At 36.9% G+C, this 27112-nt stretch overlaps 1 protein-coding gene across 4 annotated transcripts in view; it reads right to left on the bottom strand.

Annotated features, from left to right (window-relative positions):
• Positions 1 to 27112, bottom strand: part of LOC104357332 (AT-rich interactive domain-containing protein 4A) — a 48644-nt gene that overhangs the window by 3706 nt on the left and 17826 nt on the right. For 3 of the 4 annotated variants that reach the window (XM_042799172.1, XM_042799174.1, XM_042799173.1), the window contains exons 9-21: positions 25976 to 26055; positions 24178 to 24254; positions 22176 to 22342; positions 13748 to 13820; positions 11091 to 11185; positions 10849 to 10946; positions 9121 to 9349; positions 6918 to 7168; positions 4854 to 5051; positions 3589 to 3673; positions 3211 to 3412; positions 710 to 1840; positions 400 to 504 (exon numbers count right to left, since the gene is read on the bottom strand). In XM_042799172.1, the coding sequence (XP_042655106.1) occupies positions 400 to 504; positions 710 to 1840; positions 3211 to 3412; positions 3589 to 3673; positions 4854 to 5051; positions 6918 to 7168; positions 9121 to 9349; positions 10849 to 10946; positions 11091 to 11185; positions 13748 to 13820; positions 22176 to 22342; positions 24178 to 24254; positions 25976 to 26055 (2791 nt within the window). The remainder of the gene's footprint in view (positions 1 to 399; positions 505 to 709; positions 1841 to 3210; positions 3413 to 3588; positions 3674 to 4853; positions 5052 to 6917; positions 7169 to 9120; positions 9350 to 10848; positions 10947 to 11090; positions 11186 to 13747; positions 13821 to 22175; positions 22343 to 24177; positions 24255 to 25975; positions 26056 to 27112) is intronic. The other variant, XM_042799175.1, reaches the window with a different exon arrangement.

Below are 27112 nucleotides of genomic sequence, written 5' to 3'. Positions count from 1 at the left end.
ACTTCAGAAATGCACTTTTTCCCATGAGAAACACCTATTGTAAGTCTTTAAAGGAGATGTTTCTAATCAGAACAAGCTCCCCTCCCCCAAATTCATAACCAACCCAAGGTACAAAACTCAGCATAACAGTAAATGTTTAGTAACTGCTAATATATACAGTTATTAAAACTTTTCCCTAATGACATAATTAAAAATAGCCAAGAGCTTTCCCAGTGACACTGCAACCACGCAGCTGTCAAGTTCTCTCCAGTTAACAGCCAATCATCATGATTAATAATGAAAATCCCTGCCAAGGAAGTCCCACCCAACAGAAATAACCGGTAACAGTGAGAACAGTGGGCCCTGACACACTTTTACAGGACAGCGTAACCTTCCCCCTCTCCCCCTCCAGGAATGTACCTGTTCCGTTCTTTTCATTTTTGGCTGCAGCACTTGTTCGCTTTGGAGTACGCTTCTGTTTTTTTGCCAGTGTTCCACTATTGCTATCACTGGGTCTTTTTTGACCTACATGAGAAAGAAAAGAAAAAAAAAAAAAAAAAAGAAAGAAGCCTCAAATATTTTCGCTACTAACAGCTTTTTTTATAAGCAACAAAGGAATTTAAAATCAGAAAACAAAAGAAACAAGCCATTTTTATCAAAGTAACTCCGGAGTTCAGACAACTTCAGAAAGCATTACAGTAGAGAATGACTTTTCACAGGAGATACTCACCTTTCTCTCCCATCTCTCTCTCTTGCACGGCTATACTACAATTGCTTGATGTAGTACTGGCTTCAAACCCATTAGCAGACTCGCTTTCGCAGAGACCCTCCTGCGACTCTTCTGCCACACTGTCGACTTCAATAGTCACGTCGCTTTCGCTCTTGATGCTGCGGGATTCGTCCTGACTGAGAGCAAGGGGCGAGGCCACTGAAAAGCTCGACTGGACCACAGCGGGTAAGGCAGAGGGATTTGGATTTGAAGCGTTAGGGTCTGGCTTTTCTGATACTGTATCTTCACTACCGCTCTTCTCCTTTTCATCCAAGTCATCCAAGTCGACTTCATGGCAAAGCAAAGTTTCAGGACCAATCTGAGGCATTGCATCATCCTCATCTTTTAAGGGAACGTTCTCATTTTCTTCAGATGGACATTCGAAGTTCTCGTTCCTCAGCTCCTGACTGTGCTGAACCAACTCTGCCACCAGCGACGGCATTTCCTCATTTTCAGTTCTGAGGGACTCCTCAGCATTCAGCCCTCTACATTCCTCTGCTCCAGTACATTCATTGGTCCTCTCTTCAGATACAATATTTGGCACTTCCATCTCGCTCTCTCGCCGATTTCTCTTCTCAGGTGATGACTGTTCCAAAGTTTTCCTTTTCAAAAGTTTCTTATCTTTTGTAGAAGGCTCTGTTTCACTTTCAGCAGTGCTGGAAATTTCTTTACAGTCCAAGGAAGACATGTCTAATCTTTCAGGTTCTGTAAGAGATTCATTTGCCACCTCTTCTTGGCCTCCTGGTGAAATCTTTGCATTCTCTAAGGAGGAATCTTTTGTCTTGCTCCTTCTCCCTTTTCCTTTAGGTGATTTTTCAGCCTCCCTTTTGATTTCTTCTATTTGTTCTGTTTTATTTCCAAAAATCTGAACAATTTGTTCACTTTCTTCAACTTCCAGTTTCAGTGTTTCTAGTGGCTGTACTTGAGTCCTGTCATTTTCTTTCAATACATGAGGAATCTTTGGGTTTTCTTCATCTAGCTTCTCATCATGTAGCTTTTCACTTTTTTCCAGTTCTGAAGTTTCTGGAGAAAATTCTTCATTCAAATTCTTTTCAGATGACTCATCTGCTTCACTGTCAGATGAGGCAGAGTCTGAAAAAAAATTTAAAAAAGAAGAGAACAGCACACTAAGTCATCAATTACAACACAATTTCTTTTTTCAACCACACAAGCTTTTCAGTAATCTATGGTATTAACATCATTTTACAACAATTTCAAACTTTAAAAAGTCCTGCATTATTCAACACACTTACTACAGTTCTTATTTTTACTCAAGATTTCTATGAAACTACAATAGTAGTAGTACTATCAGAGTTCAAGGAGCATCTGGATGACACTTTTAGGAATATGATTTTATGTAGTATGTATGTTTATGTAGCCCTGCAAGGAGCAGGGAGCTGGACCTGATGATCCTTACGAGTCCCTTCCAACTTGAGATATCCTATGATTCTACTACTATTTCCCACATAGCCAATATAAACAAATTACAGTTTATAGTAGCAGAAATAGTTTTAGATTCCCGCAATCTGGTATCTACCTGTGGATACTGCCTCACCCACCTGACATTACAAAATCAAAAAACAAGACTTCTCCCCTCCATGCACCCACAAAGAAACAAACAAAAACAAAACAAAAAAAAACCCAAAACAAAAACCCAAACCCTTCCACACCACAATATGAACATTTCATTGCTAAACCAGTGTATGAATCACGCACCATATACAGAGCAAACATTATTACATTACCAGAAGATTATTCGGGGACCTGTACTAAAAGGAGACAGTGATTTCACTTCGGTTCTTATTCACGGAGGCTTAGAAATACCAAAAATATTGCTGCCATTTGTATATAATTAACAACTCTGCTGGATGATGTAGTGCTGCGGTTGAGGACTTAATTACCACAATAAAGACTATCATTATACCACTAGATTTGGTCTGTTCAAGATTAGGACTGAAAGGCTCTGGCTAAAGAATATGGAATGACTTGCACAGCCATTTTCATGCCACAGCTCTTCTGTGAGCAAACTGCACTCCTCAGCAGTGTCAGCTCAACTACATGCTCAGTAAAATTCACAGGGAGAAAAAAAAAAAAAAAAAAAGGAGCAGCGAAAAATAAAAATCAAACCTCTTTTCAAAAAGGTACTGAAAAAAAACAACCTCAAAAGCATACACAGGACTGAGATCACTGACCATCTGATCCTCTACCAGAATCAAAGATTCCTGAGCTACGTCTTGTCTGCCTGCGAGGTGTTGCTAAAACCCAAATCGAAAGTATTATTTTTTATTGAGTAAATTCTGGGCCAAAAATGTGTTTTGTTATATTGCTCGTTCACTGACTGGTTAAGTAGGACTTTAAAGCTGCTGGCAGCGCTGTGTTCGCTGAAGCTGTCATGTTACGGCACCGCATTACATCACTGTTTACATGCACTTCCATGCCAGACACGAGTGCACCAGATGTACCTTCTGTTCCATTTGGTAATGGTGAGGAATCTGACAAGTTGTTCCGTGCACTCCTGACTCCTGATTTACCTTCACTATTAGGTGTTTTGGATAAACTGCAAGATGTGTTTGATGGAAGAGTAGATTTCAGAGGGGGTCGCCCACGCTTGGATTTTTGTTTCTCCTCATCCTTCTTCTCATCCTTTTCACTATCTTCTTTATTCTGAGGGTAAAACAATTAATTTTTATTAATATGTTTCACTGCTGATCATCAAACCTTTCCTCCTTTTGCTCTACACCTCTATTAAAAAAACAGACTGTGGACTGAATAACTTTGTGAATAAGGAACTGCAATAATCATTAATTATTGTACGAGAAACTTATTGAAATAACAATTACTTTTGATTTTTTCTTCTGTTTTCTCTTTGGTCCTCCTTTGTCCACAGGCCAGATAATCCGATCAGCTTTTACCCATTCATCATATCTAAAAGTGAACAACAACATACTGTTACCACTACATGTAAAAAAAGTTGTTTGCAATATGAGAATTAAAAGACTGAGTTACAGAAAATACTTACTAAGGCACGACAGGAAGGCAGAGCATATGTTTACAAACACATGAAGTATCTGGCATTAGAAAGTTGAATTGCCTGTCTAGCCCATAAGAAAATATTTATGGGATGGGGGAATGAAGGTGCAAACTTCCCTGTCTCTTGCTAGCAAAGCACTGGAACTCAGGGGACTGAGTCAGCTATAAAGTCTGTCAATTATTTCACATCATATACAAAAGGCAGTTTTTACCACACCATGCCTCAACAGCAAAATATACTTTTTCTTTTTTTAAGGTAAAGTTTTTAAATTATAGCTACAAACTGTATGAGATTCTGAAAAGCACAAATACACTGCTAGTGCTCCTCAAAATCTCCTGAGTTAATAAGAGACACGTGTTTGTATTTGGGGGACACGCCCCCAAACATAAACATATGTTGCCATGTAACAAAATTCGCTTAGTTTACATTGAAATGTATGGATTTGGACCATCAAGTTATATACCAAAGTGTTATTTTTTTAAAAATAATCAATTTTGTGCTATTTTTGACTACATAATCACAATGCTCTTAAGAACAGCAACATTGAATACAAAGCACGGCTGCCAAGAGAACATTTGATGATTTTTTTCTGCAGTTCTTTGTTGCTTAGCCCTCTCCTACCCTCTCTACATGTAACAACCGTTCTTTATAATCACAGTTAACACTCAGTACGAGAATAAATTTTGTTGCCAAAATTTCAATGCTTGATACACTTAATTGTAGATGCCTTCATCATTATCAATGACTCCCTTAAATAAAACAGTCTGACAGTGCTAACACTAGCTGACACAATAAATTACAAGGGTTCTCCTCTGAGGAGCGAGGATTACTCGCTTTAAGACGGACTGAAATTTGGAAACACACAAATAAGTATTTTCTGAGATTTCAATAAAATAGTGTCATACCATGAACTAACACTGAAAGGTGTAAGAGAGTCAGATCCTGATATTATGTTGGTCATTCAATTTGGAGCCAAGTCACTGATCATATGTCTTTTTTTCTTTAAGACAAAAATTCTTTTGCAAGTAATCCTTTTAACAAGTAAAGAAACAACAAGCAATCTGTTATCCTCACCTTACATTCCAACCGTAGTAATGAACTAAATATAAGACTTCTCCATCATCAATTTCTGTGCTTTTAATACTGGCTTCATAAATTTTTTGAGTCTTTCCACGTCCATATTTCACTTTCACTTTGGTTCCAGTCAGGCAGGGTTCTGTGTCTTCCTCATCCTCTTCACCTTCTGATTCTCCTTTGTTCTCAATTTCCTCCCTACAGTAAAGTGTATTTGAAATGCCCACTAATTATCAACAATCATGTTTTAACATTTAACTAGTGCAGCCAAGCTACTACAAAAGAAAAAGACTGCAAGAAAAATTTTTTTCATTTTCTGCATCCTGCACTACCTCTGAAGCTAGCTCAGACACAGCTTTTTAAATCAAGGAAAGAACTTGGAGAGAATAGGGGTAAGTGCCAAATATATCCAGAGAAATTATAATTTAAACACAATTTATTAGGTGTATAACTACCTCAAAGCTTAAAGTAGTTTTTTAAAATTAGTATTTTGATAATACAAAAGAGGACTAAGTTAATTCATTTTCTAGCTCCTAAATAAGACAGGAAGAACTATAGTTTTTAAAACAGACTTGCTTTTGACATACTATCTAAGAAAATATTCTACAGTTTGCTTAATAGGCTACAGCTAACCAACAGTGCACCTAAGTTTGAATCACCATCAGAGCGACCCACTCACAAACACCATTCCATTGAAAAGAGATCATTGCAACAGTGTTTAACCAAAATTGAAAGTGTCTACGCAGCTCTTATTAGCTATATCCACCTCTTAGGATAGCTATATCTAATATTTAAACATTCTACTTAAACATATTTTCAAGAATTACAATCTAACTTATTTTTATCTATATTTCTCTCCTTATTTTAGGGTGAATTTCGCATAACGTAAAAGTTAAAACTACAAAAAAAGTCATCAAGGGAGAAAATACTGAAAAAGACTATGTGTTTGCTTTTAATTAAATATATCTACTAGCCTTCAGTGAAAGATGAAATATTTTGTTGTGGCAAACAATTAAGAGGACAAGCACCATCTACACCACTTAAAACTCTTTGATGCCTTAGTCATCTGACATTAACTCTGCGACCTGCTACACACTCACTCTGTACCTTCATTTGAGGTACTTCTGCATGCTATGGTTTACTGCAAGATTATTTTTTTTAGACTGCAGTGACACTTTCTTTAAAACTCTGTGCTTTTCCCATTCCTCAGAGATTTTTAGAAGAAAATATGCAATACCCCTATCAGGCTTTATTTGGTATCAACTTGTGTCCACACTACTTAGCCACATGGACAAGAAAAACAAGGTAGGAAAGCCAGCTTAAGCAGGTAAGACACTGCCCTTGACCACAGCCAAAGTTAGCCAAGAGGTCTACTCTGATAATAAATTAGTCACCTAGTCACAACTCATTCATAACCAGGACTTTAAATCCAATTCAACTTGTCAAGCTTAGTCTCTGGATATTATTTTCCCTTTGCCCTTCTATGTCTCTCCTTCCCCTCCTCTGGTTGAAACATTCAGGTTTCATTCAAACTCCCTCTTTCCTTCTCCTTTGCCTTATTAGCTGATCCCCTCCCCGCCTGCCTACAGCACACCAAGGAACAATAAAAACAAGCAATGCTGGTTCACCAGCCATCACTAAACACACAAAAGCATGTGAGAAGAGTGGCTCTCTTTTCCAGTTCTATTTCAACTGCCCCGAACAATCTGCCCGAATGGTTGCTCACCATCCATGCAGCACCTGGCACACTCACAGCCTGGGCTACTTGGTGTCTGTACGTACCAGCGTGATAAAACACCAACACAACCTTGGCAAGACCTTCAAGAAAATGAAAGTGAAAAATACTGTCTGGCATCTACCAGAAAAAGATGGTTCCATAAAGTGCAACAGACTTTACAAGCTAGAAATAAAATTTTCCCTTTCCTGTCTGGCTGAGTGAATTAGGCCCCCAGTTTCAACATTGCAGTTGGTAAGATCTCCAACTCTGTGAATACTCCTGCTTGGCTTATGGCTCAACCATGACACAGACATACTCGTAAGAAGGTGGCACAAGTTAATCTTTACCTCTCCCTCTGCCTCTCTTCCTCTTCGTCTGACTCTTTATCAGAATCTTCCTGTTTTTTCATTTTTTTCTCTTTTTGCTTTGGTGTACTTTTTCTCCCAAGTGGAGTTTCATTTTCTTTCTTTTCTGCATTATCAGGCGTTTCCTCTATATCTTTGTTTTCTTTGTTACCGTCTTTTAATTTGTCTTGTGTTTTATCCTCTTCACTTTCTTTTTTAGCAGGGGTTGCATCACGGGCAAGTCTTCTTCGTCCCTAGAATAAAAGTAAGATCAGTTTAGTGACTCCTGTCAATTGGTCTCTGTACAGCCTCTCCAAATCTCAGCTAAAAGTGAAACATACTATCCCTGTACAGAAGAAAGGCTGGAGATAACATTTTAGAATATTTTGCTTTTTGGTGTTAAGGCAATAGCTTTAAGTCTTGTTATCGAGGAAAAAAAGCAAAATAAAGCCATTCTGCTTGGTTTGGAATAGAGAGGATGAGCTTTTGATTAACTTCTGGAGGATTTCAGGACATTCATTTAGACCTGCAAGGTCTGTTGGCCCAATAGAAAGGACCAAAATTCCTTGTTCAACTACAGCAATAGCATTAATTATGTTCTTGTGTAGGACTGCTGAGAGAAGGCATCTTCCTTTCAGCATCTTCCATCCTGATAGCCACCTGTTGATTTCACAGAACAGAAATTTGTCAGCTCTGGAGAATCTGTAAATACCACATTTTTAAAAGGTAGAGTAGCCAGACAACTGCTGTCTGGCACTATCTGTGACTGGTAACTTGGGGGATCTGGCACGGGTTTATCATTTTGCTATTAATCTTGTATAAGGCCGTTGCTTTGTAATCAGAACATTTAAAAAACATTATGAATGCAAAATTAATTATTTGAAGGCCATGCAAAGATGACAGTAATGAAGGCACTATAATAATTAAAATTTATGGTAGGAAACTGGGAAAATAATCATTTATAGGTACCTGGTGACTGGGTTAAGAAATAGAATAATATTTCAATATCAACAAATTAACATAGACAGATAATGATTAAAAAAACACAAACAAACAAACAAACCACACCACAAAATTCTCCCATTCCTTCATCCTCTCAACAGTTTTCTCCAAAACCAAAAAAAATTAACTAACAACAAAGCTAGTGTCATACCAGGAAGTTCATTAGGGCTGATACAGCTTGGAAAAACCACTTGCAGTTAGATAGAAGTGTAATATGTAATACAAATCTAAACTTATGTTTACACAGAGTTTTCATCTATTAGTTTAAAGGTCATACACTTGTTTGGAAAGCTGGTTTGCAAGGAGTACTTTATTAGAGTTACTTTCTAGTTGAACAGAATCCTTACAACTTGAACAATTTAAAAAGTAGCAATTCCTTGTCCTTCAGTAATCATGCTCTATTAAGGAACACAGAATGTCCTTTCAACAGAATTAAGAGGAGTGCCACAGAGCACCAAGCCAGTCACATTCAAATACCTTAGAAGTATTCCTCTATTCTCCATCAAGTTCAGTATCTGCTAGCTGATGGGTCACTGGTCTTATCTGTGTAACTACTAATGCAACCCTCACTCTACAGCTGTCCTGGGTTTGAGTGAGTGGTGGGATTTTTTTGGTAGCAGGGCAAGGGACTATAGGGGTGGCCACCTGTGAGACTGGAGACAAAAGATGACAAAACTGAAGTGTTCCTTTTATTTTTCCCTACATACTGCAAAATTGCTGTTTCTTTAATAAAATGAGCGATATTGTGATAAAAACCAACTCAGAGAAATGGGTCTTCCTTTGATTCTTAAAGCTGTAGCAGTCCCTTGATATTCCTGCTTCTTGCCAGAAAGGTCCATATTCCATGGGCCTGTGGAAATTCTCACCCACAACCAAGACTGTTCTGCTGAGTTTTGCTGACGATACACAGCTCTCATTAGCTCTCAAGCCTGAATCGAAACACATCTGACATCCAATACAGACTGAGCAAATCCCATGGAAGGTTTAGAATATGAAGCAGCAATCAAAACGGATACTATTCACAGGTAGAACGTAATTAACAGTTAACACCAACTCTGCGTTCGCAGAGCCCTGTCCTACGCTGGTACAAGTACGCCAATTCAAACGTACAATCACTCCACAAGGGAAAACTCATTATGTGAACTGTTCACTATACAAAGGGGTTTTGTTAAGTACTAAATAGAAATCAGTTCAAACCACTTACCCTTGGGGATTTTAGTTCTATTTCTTCTTTTTCACTTTCACTGCTGGAATAATTTTCTTCTGCTTCTTTTTTAACTTCTGTTGGGGGCATTTTTTCTTCCTCTTTTACACTCTCCTCCATTGGTTCCACGTGTTTCTGTATGTCTTCTACCACTTTTGGTTCATTGTGATGGATGGTCCTAAACTGAATGTTTGCAGAACGGCAGTACTCTTCAAAACCATAAAGATACCTACAGATACAAATAAAGTTTCATTTACATTTCATGTTTTATTTTCTATTTATTGAAATGCATAAACCCTATTTTCCCGCTCACAGAAAAGCAAGAGGAGCAGTAACTTCAGAAAAAAAACAACAAACAAAAAACCACACAAAAAGTAAAAAACCAGAAGATTTTGAAATGACACAATTATGTACACAAGTCAAATGGTGATAAAGAATACACACAGTTGCTTGCCACAGATTTAACTTCATCTCCGTTCAGTGAAGAATTCATGACAGTAAAGCCTAAGAACATGTACACTGTTTTGCAAATGCACGGTAGCTAAAATCAGCCTAGTAATTGAATATGGGCATACAATACGTTACCGCATGGTAACAAACTGCCATGCATCAGCTTGTTCTCTGGTAACTGCCTGTGTGCCCCCTCTAATCCAGTTGTAGGTAAGAGAAATAGGAACTTGCTTATTTGTTAAAGAATAAACATGCAAGTTACAATGTACTATCATGGCCGTACAACATAATTATCTCCACTGTAACAGCAACCTTATACATATTTACCAATTACTCTTTATATGATACTCTTCTCTGTAAAATACAGACCTTAAATATGTGCCCAGTTCAAATCCCACTGAAGATAGTCGGAATAGTTTCATCTTCATCAACATTAACATGAGTTGAGTCATTAGTCATCCCTATTCAACCAGCCAAATTTCCTTAGGTTCAAGTCAAGAGAACCTCATTCTTCCCTTTTACTCAAAAAGCCCAACTGTTTCTTGTCAAACTTCCAGGAGAATAAATAATAAAAATAACCTTTATTTAGAAAATGAGCTTGAAAAGTGTAATTCCTAAAAGGTTTCCATTTCAAAAGTTAACACACAACTGAAAACCAAGGTCAGAATAAAAAGATTTGTGCATTTTTTTATTGCAGCAGTGATTTTACTACTCAGTATTGTCACATCCACCATAGCAACGTACATAGTTATGTAATGCCCTAAAGCCATTATTCTACAGATTACACAAGGATGATATTGAAATACAAAATCTGAAACACGTCTATCTTTAACAGTGGTTTTCAGGAAGTTAAAGAAACTGGTATAAATTTCTCCTCATTCCATGCAGCATCTACACATTCAGTCAGCATGCAACTATGGACAGAATCTGTTCCTGTTAATCATCATAAATTGCAAAGCTGCACTTGCCAAAGCTCTTTTTATAAATTTCATTGTTGTACTCTGAAATGGCATCATCACATGCTGAAAATGAATGCTTCTTGGTAAGAAAATGAGTGGAATTCTAATGTATTAGAGCAACAGGAACTTATGCAGCCCTGACCATTCCCTCCTTTCCTCCACTTTTTAAATCCTTGGCACTGTAAAAAGCTCAGAACTGCTCATTAACTGAAGAATATCAACTGCTGTTTCACTAAACTAACAAAAATTGCTTGAATATTGTACATACTACTAAAAAAAAGGAAAAATGTTTTCACCATTATATGATATAAGAACTTACTTTCTATAAGCAGTTTTTACATTGTAGGAAGCAGCAGAGTTCAAAATAGGAATGCCAAGGTCCATATAAATTTGCTTCCATACAGCACCACTCTCAATCTTTGGGAAGAAAAAAAGAAAAAAGAGCAAGTTTTCAGGTTTTGTTAACCAAGAACATTAAGGAATGATATCTAAACACAGCCACAAGCCACAGCCTTTAAGAATGAACAGACATACTTAGTTCAGGAAACATCCAACACTTACATTGTCACACCCACCCTGCTGATACACCAGTCTAAAAAGTTTGAAGAGATTAAGGTCCTTGTAGCCCAGAACAGGTGGTTTGTTGATAGGAGTACCTAAACATAACAGAATCAAAAGTAAGTTATCACAAAGAACAGCAAACTGCTTCTTCTGTTCCTTTAGCACACATCTGATAACTAACATCTTTGTCCATTTTTAAATCTGTATTTAATACTTCAAAGAAATGTCACAAGTCAGTAGTTTCCAACCATCAATTAAGGTTTCACTCTCTTTCTGAACGCATCCCTTATTTCTGGGTGGTTTATTAGACTGGCACCAGCTGCTTGATAACTATGATTTCTCAACCTCCTTTTCAGATTATAACCTCATCCAATTGGCTGCATCCTGCTGTTTGTCTCTGGAATGGAGGGAAAGCCAGAACTGCAACAAGATCTACAGAACACCTGATGAATGCCGGAATATAGCAATGTACAAAGAGATTAACTCAAAACTCTGCAGTCTGAAAGGAATGGGAAAGAATCAGAAATGTTGGGTTAGAAAAAAATACATCTACAAAATGTCAGAATGTGAAAAAACACAAAGCCCTGACAAGACATGAAGATGTGGGACAGTTCTGGGGAAAAGAAAGAACTCAAATCGGAAGAGTGGCAAAGATATGAAGAACAATAATTAATTGGAAAAGGAGAAAACAAAGGTGACTTGGGGCAAGTGGCTGTGTAATTAGACAGTATTCTTCCCAGCAAGGAAGAATATCAAACCTCTTCCCTGCTGCTTTTCATCTTCATTCATCTTCATGCAATTATATTTGGAATCATTAAAATAATTTTATAGGACTTTGGGAATACTGTCATGATTACATGAATCAAAACATTCATACTGAGAGCACAGAATTTAGAACAAATCTGGTGGGAACAGAAATCTTGCTATAAGGACAGAGGAAAAAAAAAGTAGACAGGCAGAAGGAAAGATGCAGTCCTGAAAAACTCCTGTACATTGCTCAATTGACACACTAGCTTGAAGAATAGTTTCTGACCTCAAATTCAGTGCACAAATGCTCTCTTCTTTTGCCTCTACAAGTTCCTGACATGATTCCTATTTGGTTTGTAGTCTAAGAGTGCTTAAGAAAGGGAGTGATCAAGGAGGTAAACAGAAAATGGGGAACAATCAGGCTACTAGAAAAGAAAGAAAATTGTGGATTAGTCCAGCAGCCTAGGGATTTTTTTTTTCCACCCCCAACATAGCCTCTTATTCCCCCAAGGCAGGTTATTCTCCAGAAATGCTGGTTATAACACAGGAGGCCTCAATACTACACTGGATGAACTCCAATGTATTTTGCTATAATACACAGTCAATTTCTAAACCTGTGATAAGCACTGGCAATACTGAACAGACTTGGAACTGCTCTTTTATGATTCTGTGGTCTAGAAAACACCTTGTTAAAAGGGATGCAGAGCCTTTTTTACAAAGGTAACTCGGTTTCTCCCTCCCCCCATTTTAAAACCGAAATAAAAAAAGAAAGGGGGAAGTATTCAGACAATACATGCACTTTACATTTTACTCTTAGTAATTTCAAATTTCAAATCTTAGTTATTTCAAATTCAAGTACATCGGCATTTGCTGTACTACATGCTTCTATGGAAATACCATTCCAGTAACTTTTGTCAAGAAAGGAAAAAAAACAAACAAACAAAAAAAGTAGAAAGGCAGTAGTTGCACGTGTCATCTACCTCCACCGATGTTACTGCAGGACTAACACAGTAGTCCAACTGAAATAGCGAGTTCACGACTAAAATGAATAAACAAATATACTCTAAAAGATAAAATTCTTTCCAGGCTTAAATATGCTTAGGGAAAAAAAAGGTTTGGGTGAGGGGGGAGGAATGTGTGCAGCCAAGGAACAGAAAACCTTCCATTTAAATGTCAGTCTCATCGTCTCATCACAACTGCAAATGTGAGTGGCTTATGCAACAACAGTTCTCCCAAGTCAGCAGGTATATCCTGCTCTCTATACATAGCACATGCACTTCCAGTATATTTCTTATGCCAGCATTTTAATTATTCCAATTTATTACAGGCTCACTTAATTCTGTACAAACAGACATCTAAAATATGCTATTTTCTTGCTCTAGCTACAGGACAAAATAAAATCTTTTAAGTTTTCTCTTGAGGTGAATATCACTGCTACATCTGCGCATGACTAAGTCATGTTCTGCAAGGAGACTTGAAGATGGCACATCTCCCATTCTCTGCTGGTTGAATTTCACCATCCATGAATAGCCTCCTCAGGTTCCAGCCTGAGATTAACAGCAGCAGAGTTCCCAGCCATGGCTGTCACAACAAGAAATCAACCAAGAGCTTATTTAACAGGGATTGTTAACATAAAAAAGGTTTTGTGAAAGCAGAATAAAACCAAAACACCTCAGGGAGGATTTGAGTTTCCTTTCAGTGCTGTGTTTCAAAGTACTGGAAGCAGACCTGCCACATGTGAAAATGGGTAGAAGTATTTTTCCTTGCACCAAAATAGCTGTTGCTTTTTTTTTTTTTCACTGACATAAAAATATGCCTGTAAATAGCATCCACTAAATTTAAAAGCGATTTTTAAAAGCCATTTAAAAAGTGGACTAGAGATTAAATGAATAAATAAAAATCAGTGTTACCTCTGTCTTCCATAAACTTGTAAAGCTGTTGGAGGAAGTTGTCCCTCTCTTCAGGATCAAGCTCTTCCTCAGGCTGTAAAAACAAATGCAGTCATAATGAAAACAGAAAATATGCAAAGTAACAATTTATTTGTACAAAAGCCCAACAGCAAGAACTAAACCCAAGCCGCTTCCCATTTGGCCCTGTACCCACATAATGGTGAAATATGCAGAAAACATTTATTCAGGAGACCGAAGTGTGTACCTCAGGAGAAAAGGAAAATGCAGGTCAGGGAAAGCCTGAATCCATGACAGAAAGAATGTAAGCATGATTCTCAAAATGAAAACACTAATATACTTAACATAATGTTCTAATACAGAAAAGGTCTGTTATTTACAAGACTGAAGCAGTTCACAGGAACTCTAGGTTTGATGGTTTGGGTTTTTTTGTTTAACTCATCTTCCTTACCCCACCTATAGCTAAGGTTGCAGAACAATTCCTTCTCCAACCGTTTCTGTTTTTGATGTTCCAGACAGTATTTGTTTTATGATCAAGCTCCAATACTTGAGTTCAGCTCATATTGGGAAACACTTCTAGAGTCATTTATAGTAATAAATTACGGAATTCCTTAGTTTTATCTTTACAACCGAAAGCCTCAAAGAGACAAACACTTACAAACTTTATGGTAAGCAGTCCACAGTGTGATATAAAGATTTTATTTTATTTATGTGGAAACCATGAAAATGAAGTAAATTTATTGGAGTGTGGGGAGAGGAAATAATGTCTACGTATCTACATATACTTCATGGAATTCTGAGATTCTAGCAGAGACCAAAATTAAAAAACAAAAAAACAAACAAACAAACAAAACCCAACAAAAAACAAAACCAAACCCACAACAACAACAAAAAAGTCTTTTCCCTGCAACACTTTACACATGCCACTTTCTTCCTGCCAGCCTGGCAATCATAGGGATTGCTGGTAAGGCAGTTTTCACAAGGAAGACCGCAGCTGTCTTGAAGGAGAGATGTACAGTATGTGTCAAAAAAAATCTTATCATTACATTATTAAAAATAACAGGAAAGTCACAAGCAGTTCCAGAAGGAAACCAGAACAGCATTTTCAATTTCAGTCGCCTCTGCATTCTATAAACTTTAAGCTTCAAGGCAGGAAGATAGGCAGTGAAATGTAAACGTATATGCTACTGCCTTGTTAACCAGAAAGCAATCTGCCCAGCATCAGAATGGATTTCAGTCCTGCTTGCTTCAGTGATTTCTGAGCTTCAAAGCCCAACAGGGATCACCTACAATCAGGCAGACACAATCTCTGTTTCTTATTTTCCTATTTTTTTCTTGGGAAATAATTGGAGGAAATTAAATAAATCATCACAACATTGTACAGCATCTGTTACCATTTGCTCATATTGCATATTATCGGGATTATATAAAGAGAAACAGTTATCTATAGAATTAGTGTGTTCTTCCAGGTTAACAAATGAATTATTGCTATAGAAACCACAGCTTTTTTCTCTCCATGTAGATTGCGAACCAACTTCAAGATCGAGAAATTTCTACCATCTACTGTAATGTTTACTGAATAAAGGCAATACAATTCAAACTATGCAATCTAAATATATCTAAATAACAGTAAACATTCAGAAATACTTCTGAATAGTTGAATTCAAACCATTTCTTTTTAGTAGGCATAATGCCAAACCAGAACTGTAGGTCAGGAACAGCAGAGATGCAGGTTAGAAATAGCACTCTTACAAACAGAATGTTAACCATTTCACTGATACCAAGTATTTTCAGCTGAAGAAAAGCAAGGAGGAAAGATTAAAAGTTTTTATGTACTTATAGGACCAGGGCATAAAACCTGACTGCAATATTCATCCACCTGTGAGAGACATCCTGAATCCCGTACCTATTGCTCTCTGTTGATGATGCACGAGCCAGGTTGGCACCCCTTGACAGAGAGAGTCTGAACTGTGCCTGGTACCAATGCCAGAGCAGACACCAAATCCTTCTGAGAGGTGATCTGAATAAGACCTGAATAACTGCCACCAAGGAATAAATCATTATCAGCTATTTCAGTCTTTTTTTGCTACTGGCCAAAATGAAAAAGACCAACCCTTCATGGATACACTTATTGCAGCATTAAGATACATGGATTTTTCCAAGAGGTCATTTTTTATCAAGGTTATCTATTCCCAGAAGTGTCTACTGTTCTGAGTTAGAGTTAAGTTTTATTTTAAATACATCAACCACCATCTAAGCTGCTGTATCAGACATCTTAAATCTGCACCTGAAGTCAAGAAAACACCTGAGAAATGTTGATGCCACAACCTGTGATCACCATCAGCAAGCGACTGGAGAGCTAAAATCCTTAGCATCTCTTTCCAGCAGGCACTGGGGCGACACTGCTACCCTCCAAAACTCACTTCTCCTGTCCAGACACTTATGTCTATTCTAGACTGGGCATAATGTAAATTCACAGTGATGATTATTCCAAGTCAGTTTTACTTAAGAGAGTTCGGTTTCTCCATTTCATTTTTTTCCTATACAGATGTTGCAAAAGGGGGAAAATGTAGCCAAAGATAAGTCCAAGTGAGAAGCAAAACAATATAAAATTTTTAAGTGGCAGGAGTTAAAAATTGAGACCTTTCTGTTGTTAACCCAATACCCATAACTAAATGCAACATAAGAAAATATTGTTTGTCTCAGGGCAAGTGGCTGAACTTAATTAAAAAAAAAAAAAAAGTAATCTCCAAGATACCTTTTTTTGCTTACAATTAAAAAGTTGAAATTGTATGGGTTTGAGATTTCTTTCTGACTAGCTGATCACATCAGTTAGAGAATAACGTAAACAGTAAAGCAATGAAATCAACAATGAACACAGGGTCTCTGTATAAGGGACATCCTCCTTTCCCAACTCAGTTTCTTGTTGGCTTCTGAATAATACTAACAGTGTTCAGGTATTTTGTAAAATTGAGTAACAACCAGCAAGTAAGCACAATATGAAACACAAACTTGCAGAAAACTTGCCACTGGCTTTGCTTCATTTGGTTTCAAGCCACTTTATTCATCACCATGAGTTTTGCCTCTGTCTTTAGCATGATTTTAAACAAGAATATAGCTCTGTTATCCTGACTCATCGTTTACTCCACAGAAAGATGTTAAATCTTCTACAAATGCTAACCCGTCGAGTTGAGTGGGAACGCAAAGGATTAAACAGTTTCTTTCACAAAACAATGAATCCCTACTTACAAGCACTTACACCAGATACTCAATCAATATTGGGCTAAGGTACCAGGGACAGATCTTTCTTTTATGTTATTAATGACAGACAATCCCATAAACTGTTCTGTGAAATCAATGCAAGCTAAGATGAAGAACAGTATGTACAGGATTTGGAGTTCAGAAGAGTATATGATCAAGATAAACTGCCAGAATTAGAGTTAATGTAATTTTGTTGCTGTAGAGTACTTAAATGTGTTTTCATCACTTGCACATTTGCTTTCTGACGCCAAGTTTGAACACTAATTAAGGAAATGGAAAGCATTAAACCGATTTCAACAAGTTAACAGTCTTACACCATGTGGAGATGAGAGTGGTCTTAAAATGTTAATTTCTACCAGCAAGGACCTGGAATTCAACCATCCTCAACAATGACATACTCTAGAGCTGTGCCTCAGCAGTTTCCAACTTCTTCGCTGCTCTTTGAGGAACATTCTGAGAATGCCTGTTAGCATAAAATTGTGAGCAAGGAAGTCTTTCTAAAGAACATCTGAGCAGGGTATGATGCAGGCCATGCTCCACAGTAACCCAAACTCCTACAACTGCATGCATGGAAAGGATGACCAGCTAATCAATGGTTAGCTATTTTTTTAAAAGGTATTCTGCTCATTACACATCACAGCTGCTTAGGGTTTTTTTACATATAGAAATAAACCACTTGTTTCTAGATACAGTCATTTCAAAGTTAATGAAGCATGGTATCCCTGTATGTAACTTTTAGAGCGAGCTTTTTCAATGTTCTCTTAAAATACACATAGGTTGCAACAGAAATGGATGATTCAGGTATCATTTTATGTGGTCTCCTACAGTCACTTAGAGAAAAGACTACATGGGAAACAAGAACTACTTTGAAGCAAAATGTAAATATTTTAATAGATGACTACTGATCATTTGTAGTAATCTCATATCATGGATTTCATACACTCATATCTCCTTTATTAACTTAGTGCTAATAAAATATATGGCAATGACTTATCATGAGAACCTTATTTGCAGAGTAGGTATATTGGAAGACGCTTCTGGGATTTTCCCTGCTCAACATCATAAAGCAACTGAGACCAATGTTTCTTGATGCTGCTGTGATGCGAGAACCCTACAAACTTTAAATGAATGCACACTATTAAACATATTATAGATACACCCTTCAGATGACTGTCAAAATGAAGACTAAGAGAAAATTCCTCTAAGCATACACCTGAAAGTGCTACAACTTTTTCTTCAATGAGAAGCATGGAGACCAGCTAGCTAGATTTTTTTTGCCCCCAAAACACTTTTTGAATGCTTGAGTAGCAGGGGAAAAAGTGAGAGAACAAGGAACTACTATTAAAGTCACACAAATGAGTTGGAAGTGTCTCAAACATGGCGTTATGATCAATTCTACAGGTAAGAGAAATCCCTTTTTCTAGCTCTTGACATTATAAAAAGATATAATTTTGAAACTTGCAAAATTCAAACTCTAAACAACAAATTCCTTACTTTTAGTCTGATCTTATGTGAATGTATCTATTAATAACATGTACTGAATATGTATTTCAAGTAACTGCATGTTAAAATCTTAATTTTTCTTTTTGTAACCAGAATGTCCTACAGAGAGACTGAGGCGCAAAACCAAATGTTGCCTACATGCTCCCTTGAAAAATGGGGAGTATTTGACTATTTAATCCTGAGAAACAAATAGGTATGATTTCTTCCCTGACAGAACAACTTAAATACAAGCAAATACAGTAGTATATATAATCTGATTTTTAAAGAATTTCAAAAGCTTCTATTTTTATGTGGAGATACTCGAGTTTAGATTTTTCTCTTTCCTTTTAGCTGCAGTGCCTTCTTTGACTGCCAAATGTACCCTCAAAACACAGTTAATTCTCTTATTCTGACATGTTGAAAACTGGATAAGAACCAAAAGCAATATCCACATTTTTATTTTGATTCAAACCAATTGAGTGATTCTTTACATTTTCATCTGATAAAAATGTTTTTCTATAGTACCTCCAGATTTTTTCACTTTTTATGACACAAGCAATATCTTCTGTTCTTCAAACCTCACATTGTGAATGACAAGTAATTGAGTTGCACCATATATATTACCATTATTGCCAAAAATCCAACAATTTTAACGTGGTGAGCAACTCAATGTAACACAATCCCTGTTAAAGTCAGTGTCAAGCCATTTCCACGCTGTTCTCCATGGCAGTCAACTCTGGACCACACAAGTCGGTTACCACTGATGCAGAGGATCAGCATCTTGCCACTACCATACTGGTTCCCACTCCTTAGTTTACAAAAGCCATCAAAGAACAACCACGTAAAGCCTGGAAACCTTGTTGTATCAATCAATTCTACCATACTCTAAGATGTCATGAAAGGCAGCATAATTAGAAAGACAGCCTCTGTCAAAACAAAGTTACTGATTTTAACCTAGCTACTGGAAAAATGGTAGGATCTATTATCACCAGATATAGTAGATCTCTCTGCTCCATTATCTCGATAAAAAATCCTACTTCAGAAAAATAGGATCTTTTCCATTCACAGAATTAGACTCTTCTGATTGACTTTACTCCCTCGTTATATATTAAGTAGGTCTGTGTCCATCTGATTTAATGAAGGCCTATCATGGCTGGTCAGCAGCTGGCCAGGCCTTGACAGCAAAGCTGCTGTACATTTCAGAAGATAGGGAGAGTTAAGTTTTAAAATCTCCCTCCCATCTCTAGTAATATAACAATTTGCAATTCTAAAACAAAAGGTCCACTGAGAATATTCTGGGAGAAGGTGGACAGAATATATTTTTGACCTTGATTAATAAAGGAGAAGCTCTGCAAAATACAAATGCAAAACTTGAGTAATTCAGCATCCACAGTCAAATAACGGCAAAAAATCATTCACTTGTCAATTCTCTCTGCCACCGGTGTTACTGCCTTTCTAAGGGAAAAGAAAAAAGGAATTATGATAAATTCCCTAAATGCTGTCTAATTGCAATATCTATCATGGCTCACAATTAAAATAAGTATTGTAATGGTGGAATCAGGAATTTGATTTAATGTGCCGGAATGACAGTTCTGCTCTGACATAATCTAAAAAGATTACTATCTATCCTCTGCTACATAGCTTCAGCACGAAGATGCTCACCTTATTTCTACATGCCTACTTGTCACCTGGAAATAATGGATTCTACAGCTTCTCCTACCAGCACATCTACCTGTCTAGGATCCTTTGCTTCGCTACTCTACATTTAGATTATTCTTTAAAAATAACCTCTATTTTTTTTAAAAGAATGCCTTTTTTTTTTTTTTTTTTTTACCACCAAGCTCCCCCCTCCCCCTTCTTTGTTTGAAACACACCGCACTTTTAATGCAATAGTCACGAAAAATTGTATTAAAAATGGATATTAGAAAACTAGTATAGCAATCCTTGATTTTTAGTGACTGATACTCTGGAATTTTAACCAATGTTAATACAAACAGACCAATACAGACTGCAACAGTTCACACCCTGCAAAATGTGGCCTATCCAGTCCTTTTCACTGCAAACAGAGGAAAAAAAACGAAGGATTTTATATTCTGCACACATTTATCCTTACATTTATCTAATCATACCATTATTCTCAGACAGACATCCACTCCATTTTCCACAGCACTGTTATCAAGACATAAAATTAACACCTAAAAATAGATTCTTATTGTCTTTTTTTTACCTGGAAAGATCTACCCTGGCTGCATGCTCCACCAGACAGTTCCCAGATCAGAAATCTAAGTCAAACCCACATTCTTAACAACCATGTTAACATTACAGATTAAAACACAGAGTCCTTACCTAGGAGCTGCATTCTTTCAAATGTAAAATGGTTTTACTTCCTTTCTATCTAATCTGCCCACTGCCTGGACATATTTCAGCCTGACTTCCAAATATCTGCTCGCTTTCCCTCTCCCTGCACGGCATCCGCAGTTATACGGCATTACTTACATTCTCTTCCATATATATATATATATGTATATTAAAAAAATAATAAAAAAAAAAATTAACAAGCCCCCCAGACATTACATGAAAGGCAAAGAAAAGGGACAGCCCATTTCAAAGCATCTGGCAAGCCTCCCCTGGACGGCGGCCAAGCCTCCGCGCAGCGCCCGCTCCCCCCCCGCGCATGCGCGCTGCCCGCCAACAGCCGGTTGCCGTGGCAACGCTGTGGGCCGCCTCCGAGGCCGAGCGGCCATTCCACGGCCGGGCTGACAAACCGCACCGCTGCGGGGGAAGCGGCAGGGAAACGGGGGGCTGACCTTCCTCCGGAGACAAACTGCACTTGGTTTTTCTACAGAAAGGAATGTTTCCGAGCGGGTTGGGCAAATCGCACGATGAGAAAACCTACCAACCAACGGCACCGCCGAACGCACCCACCCACCCTTCTAAATGTAACATCAAGGTTAAAAACGGGGAGCTGGAATAAAAGGAAATTCTGTAAATACCGGTTTGATGACATGAACTGGCTAACATGGTGGAAAAGGAGTCACTCAAAGTATTCCAATGCAGAAAAACATTTTACTCTAAGCATTTGAAAGCCCATCCACATCGCAGCGTATGATTCTGTGCTTCCCAACCTGTGCTCAGAAAAATCCTAGCACTTACAAAGGCAAGTCCTGTACTGCTCTTCAGTAGTCCCTGAGACACCAAACAGCTTTAACAGGCACTGTGCATTAGCTCAGACCCTCAGCCTACTTCTTGAATAGTTTGTCTTTTTTTTTTTAAATCAAACTACTGTTCTCAGAAACAAGTTACTTTTTACATAACCTACACATAAAGCACAAAAGAAAAATACAAAGTTACTTTTATTTAAGGTTGCATTACTAATATTAGGCTCAACATCTTTTTTTTTCCCGCTTATGTCTTTCCTTTTGACCCAGATTCTATCACTCTTCTCTGCTTTGAATTCTTAATTTCTGAGATTTGTCCCCAATTTGTCCCCACTGTGTAATAGGAAGCAATCTGCCATTGCTCACAAATCTCAATAAAGACAACCATAGAGAGGGAAGATGAACAGATCTGAAAAGTCACTGAAGTGAGCAAGCTCCATCCAAGAATAATATGTTGGAAAGCACAGGATCTCCAGACATACAAGTTATTCAACTATCTTTGAAGAATGACTGAAATTGCTTAGACTTACCACTACTTCTTCGGTTTTCTCCTCTCTCTTTTCTTCCTCTTCATCAGTTTCTGCAGCACCACCATCTTCCTCATCGCTGCTAGAAGACTCCAGAATTTCACTTATGTCCATTTTCCAGTTCCGAGGAACCACCTTTGTGCTGAGAAACATGCTTGCCTCCTGTAGCCCTACAGAAGAAAGGGCCCTGGTTTTACCTCATCTGCAGTATTCAGTCAAAGCATTTTTAATTTCCTTTTGACAGTCTTGCAAATCATAATGCCAACTTAAACCAAAAATGGAACTAAGTAATGAAATAGATACTTCAAGCTTTAAACACCCAGTTTACACACTTTACATTTCAAGACTGTCAAATTTTAAAAATTGAGTATCAGCAACTCAAGTTTAGAGTAGAGAACATCCATCCCACACACAGCATCCAGCTGTTTTCTAGGTATGGGTCTCCCACGAACACTACTAAGGTTTACACCTATGCACGTGAACAGTACCAAAGATAAGCACCTATACTTATGCACATATATTCTGTGCAACTGAACTGTTCTGTTTCTGTAGGGAAGAGACAAATACTCTCATAAAGCTATTTATAAAAGTAAACCCATCACAGTTAGATGTTCCTTTCAAAATATCTTCACGTTTTAAAATTCAGATTGCAAAAAAAACACAAATGTTTTGTTGAAGAGCACTGCCTAAATAGATGCTACATTAATGTCTGGAACAGAAGAAAAATACAGTAGTGAATAAGGGAGTGATGGGACAGGGAGAAGTCACACTTGTACAATGGAAATACCTCAAATTCTTTTCCTTGAAGAGGTGCTCGAAGGGGAAAAGCAAAAGCAAAACAAACCCAGATAACCCCAAAATATGCCCCCTAGTCACAATAAAAGGCTTTAGTAAAGATGATTCAGAAAAATACCCAAAAGAGGGACCTATTATAATTAACCATTCACAGTGTTGCTGGAAAAGGCACCAATTTTTAGTAGCTGCTGATAGAGTAATCTCCAGAAATTTGTCTAAACTCTTTTTGAAACCATTAGTACTTTGGTTCCGCAATATTCCCTCATAGCAATGAATCTCAATTAAGTTCTGTATAAAAAAAAAAAAAAAAATCCCTTTCTTCAGTTTACCTTAAACCTGGCATCTGATAGTTTTTTTTTGGCTGTTCTAAAGTCCCTGTACTGCAAAATAGTTATTAAGAATCAAGTATAAGAGAAATCTTTAAAAATTACATGAATCAATCAAACCCACCTCAAACTCTCATTTATATCACGTTAAATCTTCACTTGTTAAGGAACTGTTCCACATCTTTACTCAAACTGGAGGAACTGCTGTTCTTGAGTGAGTTTGTGGTGGTTTTTTTATTGTGTTTGTTTTTTGTTGATTTGGGATTTTATTTTTAATAAATACATTTTAAACATTTCTCCTTAACAAATTTTGTGTTTTGAGGTCTGGTCAATAGAAACAACATTAAAAGTTTAAGAATTATTTACATTAAATTGAGAATCTGTCCTTTTACAAGCTCACTAAAAACATGGATTGTTGCAGTCACATCATCCATCCATCCACCCACCCAGAAATCAAGTTCTGAAATTATACTTTTAAATCAAACACTAATCACAGGCAGGCTGCTCTAATGAAGTTTACACCTTACTGTCTGGATATTTTTAATGTAAAGACTTTGGTGTTAGGAGACGTAACTATATATCCCATTGTTCAACAACATTTCAAATACACTACCTTGAAAATATTCTATTTGCTTTCCAGGAATTTGAAGTGGATCAAAAGAAGGAAATAAAATCAAACAAACGAGATTTCTACTAGGTGCTATTTTAATAATAAGGCAGCTGTATCCAAAGTTCTCTAATTTATGACATTTAAAATAGTTTGCAAAATATCCAAGAGCAATTATCAGAAATCAACAGGCCATCATTTATCTGCAAAAGTTAGAAGCACTACTGCACGAGGTTACTTTTTTTTAAAAAAACACCTAGAATTTATTCTTATTTACCTTTTTTAGGAGAGGACTCAGATTTTGGTAAGTTTTGAACATCTAATTCTTTAATGTCTTTTCTTGCTATTGAGTAACTGAAAAAGAATAAGGTTCTGTTATCATTTTTAACTCATAGTAAAGCAAATATTTGACTTAGAAAAACAGCAAGTTCTAAAATTTTCAAGATTTATCATTCACTTTCAAGGTCCCTTCTAAGAACTAACTGCATAAGGCAGTTGTTAGTGTTGGTCCTAATACAAGATTCAAAGCCAGAGTAAGTTTCCAATCTTTTTTTGAAATTCAGACACTAAAAAACCCCTTGTAATTGAATAATTAATAAAAGTTTGTAAAGGTTCATTTTAAATGTTTAACCTTCACAAATTTGCAAAGATAAAATACTCTATGTAGGCAAAAAACATTTTCTAACTTGAAAATATTCAGACAAATCAACAGTTGCGACCCAAAATAGCAATCTAGCTAAGATGAAAGAAACAAGCCCTCTATTTTCAAAATGCATTTCTACTAGCACAGAACAACATTGAAGCCAAATTCATGTAACTGCATTGACAAATAGTTGATTTTTATTTTTAAATTACAAAAGTGTTCTCAGAGCAAAATATATGGAAGTTGCTCTGCTCTAAAGTTATATTGAATATTTAATGAATTACTACAATAGAAATGCTAACCAACCTGCAAGGAAAGCCTTACAAGTGAGTTATTATAATAAGATTTTTTTTCTTCTTTCATTATTTCAGAAAAACTGGAGTAAAACCTCAGGAATTGGAGGCAGCCATTTTCTGAAGTTAAAGCCATAAGACTATGGGGAAAAAAAAGGTAAAACAGAGCAAGTCTGCATGCTTCTCCAATAACATTCTACCTTCAGTATATACAAACCCAGAATTATCTAGAAGGCTGATGATACATGTCTACATTAAGAGGCCAAAATAACTCAGTGACTTGAAATACATTTCAGTAATCAAGTACTTGCACCCTACTCAAAATCGTGGCTATTAAAAAAAAAAAAAAAAAAAAAAAAAAATCACAAATTGTTCAATTTGAAAGAAAGAGGGAAAGAGAGGTGACAGCTGGCTTTCGGCAAGAAAGTTTTTAGTTACAATATGTTGAGACAGATGCATTAGAAGCAAGGGTGAGGAAAAATAAAGGGAAATAGCTTTAAAAAACAGTCTTTGTACTCTTTTGAATATATTATTCCTTAACTAAGACACATATCTCTGTCTCTGTTCCCTCTCCCCCCCTTTTGGGGATCTTCTTTCTTATTGCAGGAATCTTTGTTCAGATTCTGTAAAAATTTTAATTAAAGCTACTTTATATTCACTTTTTTAATTTTAAAAAGTAGATTAAACACTTTTAAACTTTGCTACTTAAACTGCCGTGGACATCTGGGCACTAGAGGTAATGAGTCAGTCAGATATCCTAACTACTACAACAGACACCCATAAAGACATAACAATTAAGACATTAAGGGAAATAATTGGAACCAAAACTCACACTTCAAAGAACAGGAATCATCTAAAGTGTTAACAACTGGGTTTTTTTCAAAGTTGTTGATTTTTTTTTAAAATGAAGAAACACCAGAAACTTTACTAACTCAATGAACTCTTATCAGTACACACAAGGTAAAGGTGGGCGAGTAAGCATAATAGCAGAAATGGATTATGAATGACAAATACGTACAACCAGCATTACACGAAACTCTACCCTTTCATTTTGGAAGAAATAATGTCTTCATTACACATTGTTTCTCGGTTTGCATTTTTCTCCCATATACTTCTATTGAGAGTAAGCTGTTACTTACAATTTGGAATCTGCAAAGGATCGAACTAAACACTGGTCCTTTTTCACTGTGACGTCATCATTACAGCTGGGAGACACAACCTGAAGTTTCAAATAAAACACTTTTTTTAAGGGAGAAATAAAAAAAGCTGATCTCAAAAGGAAAGAAAGATGAACAGCAGGAAAACCGCTCTTTTCCTGTTTCTTCTATTCTAATTTCCAATTCTGAGAAAAGAAAGCTACTCCAATTTATATTACTAAGGCCAACAATGACAAATTTCAAGAAGCAGTTCACATCGCACTATTAACTTTGCTTCCTAAATACAAGTCAGAAAAGTTTGCAATTTCATTTGTAAATTCAGAACTAATCTACTGGGGTGACATCGTGGGAACCTGTTTATTCACTCTGCTTTTTTTTTCTCGTTCATCCAAAACCTGTTTAAAGCACCTATTTAAAAAGTCACAGACCCACTTATTTTATACCACCTTCTGATCTTTGGTATTGAAACTGAGAGGTAAGTAGGTTTTTCAGGTTTTTTTAAGGTGTGGATAATATAAGCCAGCATGGAATCCAGCACATCCTTCCATTGCAGCATCATCTCTAAGTCTAAAAAGGTGATAAAAGTACATTTGCAGTAGGTGTACTACCACAAACAGAACAAGTTAACACTTTGCTCTAGACCGAATACAGACAGAAAATGTCAAATGCAGATGAACTTCTGGATTTATCAGGACTCAGCGGAGGCTGTGACACACCATTCAAATGAGTCAGAAGTTTTATCCCAAAAAATCAAGATAAGACATTCCTGTTTCTCAGGTAGCAGAGAACAGAACAGGTACATGGCCTCTAGTAACTTAATCCCCTAGTTAGAACCATGTTAAATTAAAATCTGTCATTAGTAAGGGGATATAGAACAATCAGAACATGCACAACAATACCCCACTTCACATTTTAAACTGAGAAACATACAGATGGGTAAGTCAGTGTCAACTGTTCACCCTACATTACACCATAATGTTCTTTCAAGGAAGGGAAGACAACTGGCCTGTGTAGTTAATTTACCTTTTGATCCTGGATTCATGCAGGGAAGTAAAATGTTAAACTAATTTAGAAGATTGTAACAGCTGTGCTCGTTCCAGCTAACCCTGAAGACTCAAA

This window comes from Tyto alba, unplaced genomic scaffold (genome assembly GCF_018691265.1).
Source record: "Tyto alba isolate M040663 unplaced genomic scaffold, T.alba_DEE_v4.0 Super-Scaffold_29, whole genome shotgun sequence".
Taxonomy (NCBI): Eukaryota; Metazoa; Chordata; class Aves; order Strigiformes; family Tytonidae; genus Tyto; species Tyto alba.
The sequence above is the reverse complement of the archived record's forward strand: the minus strand, read 5'-3'. Positions and strand labels throughout refer to the sequence as shown.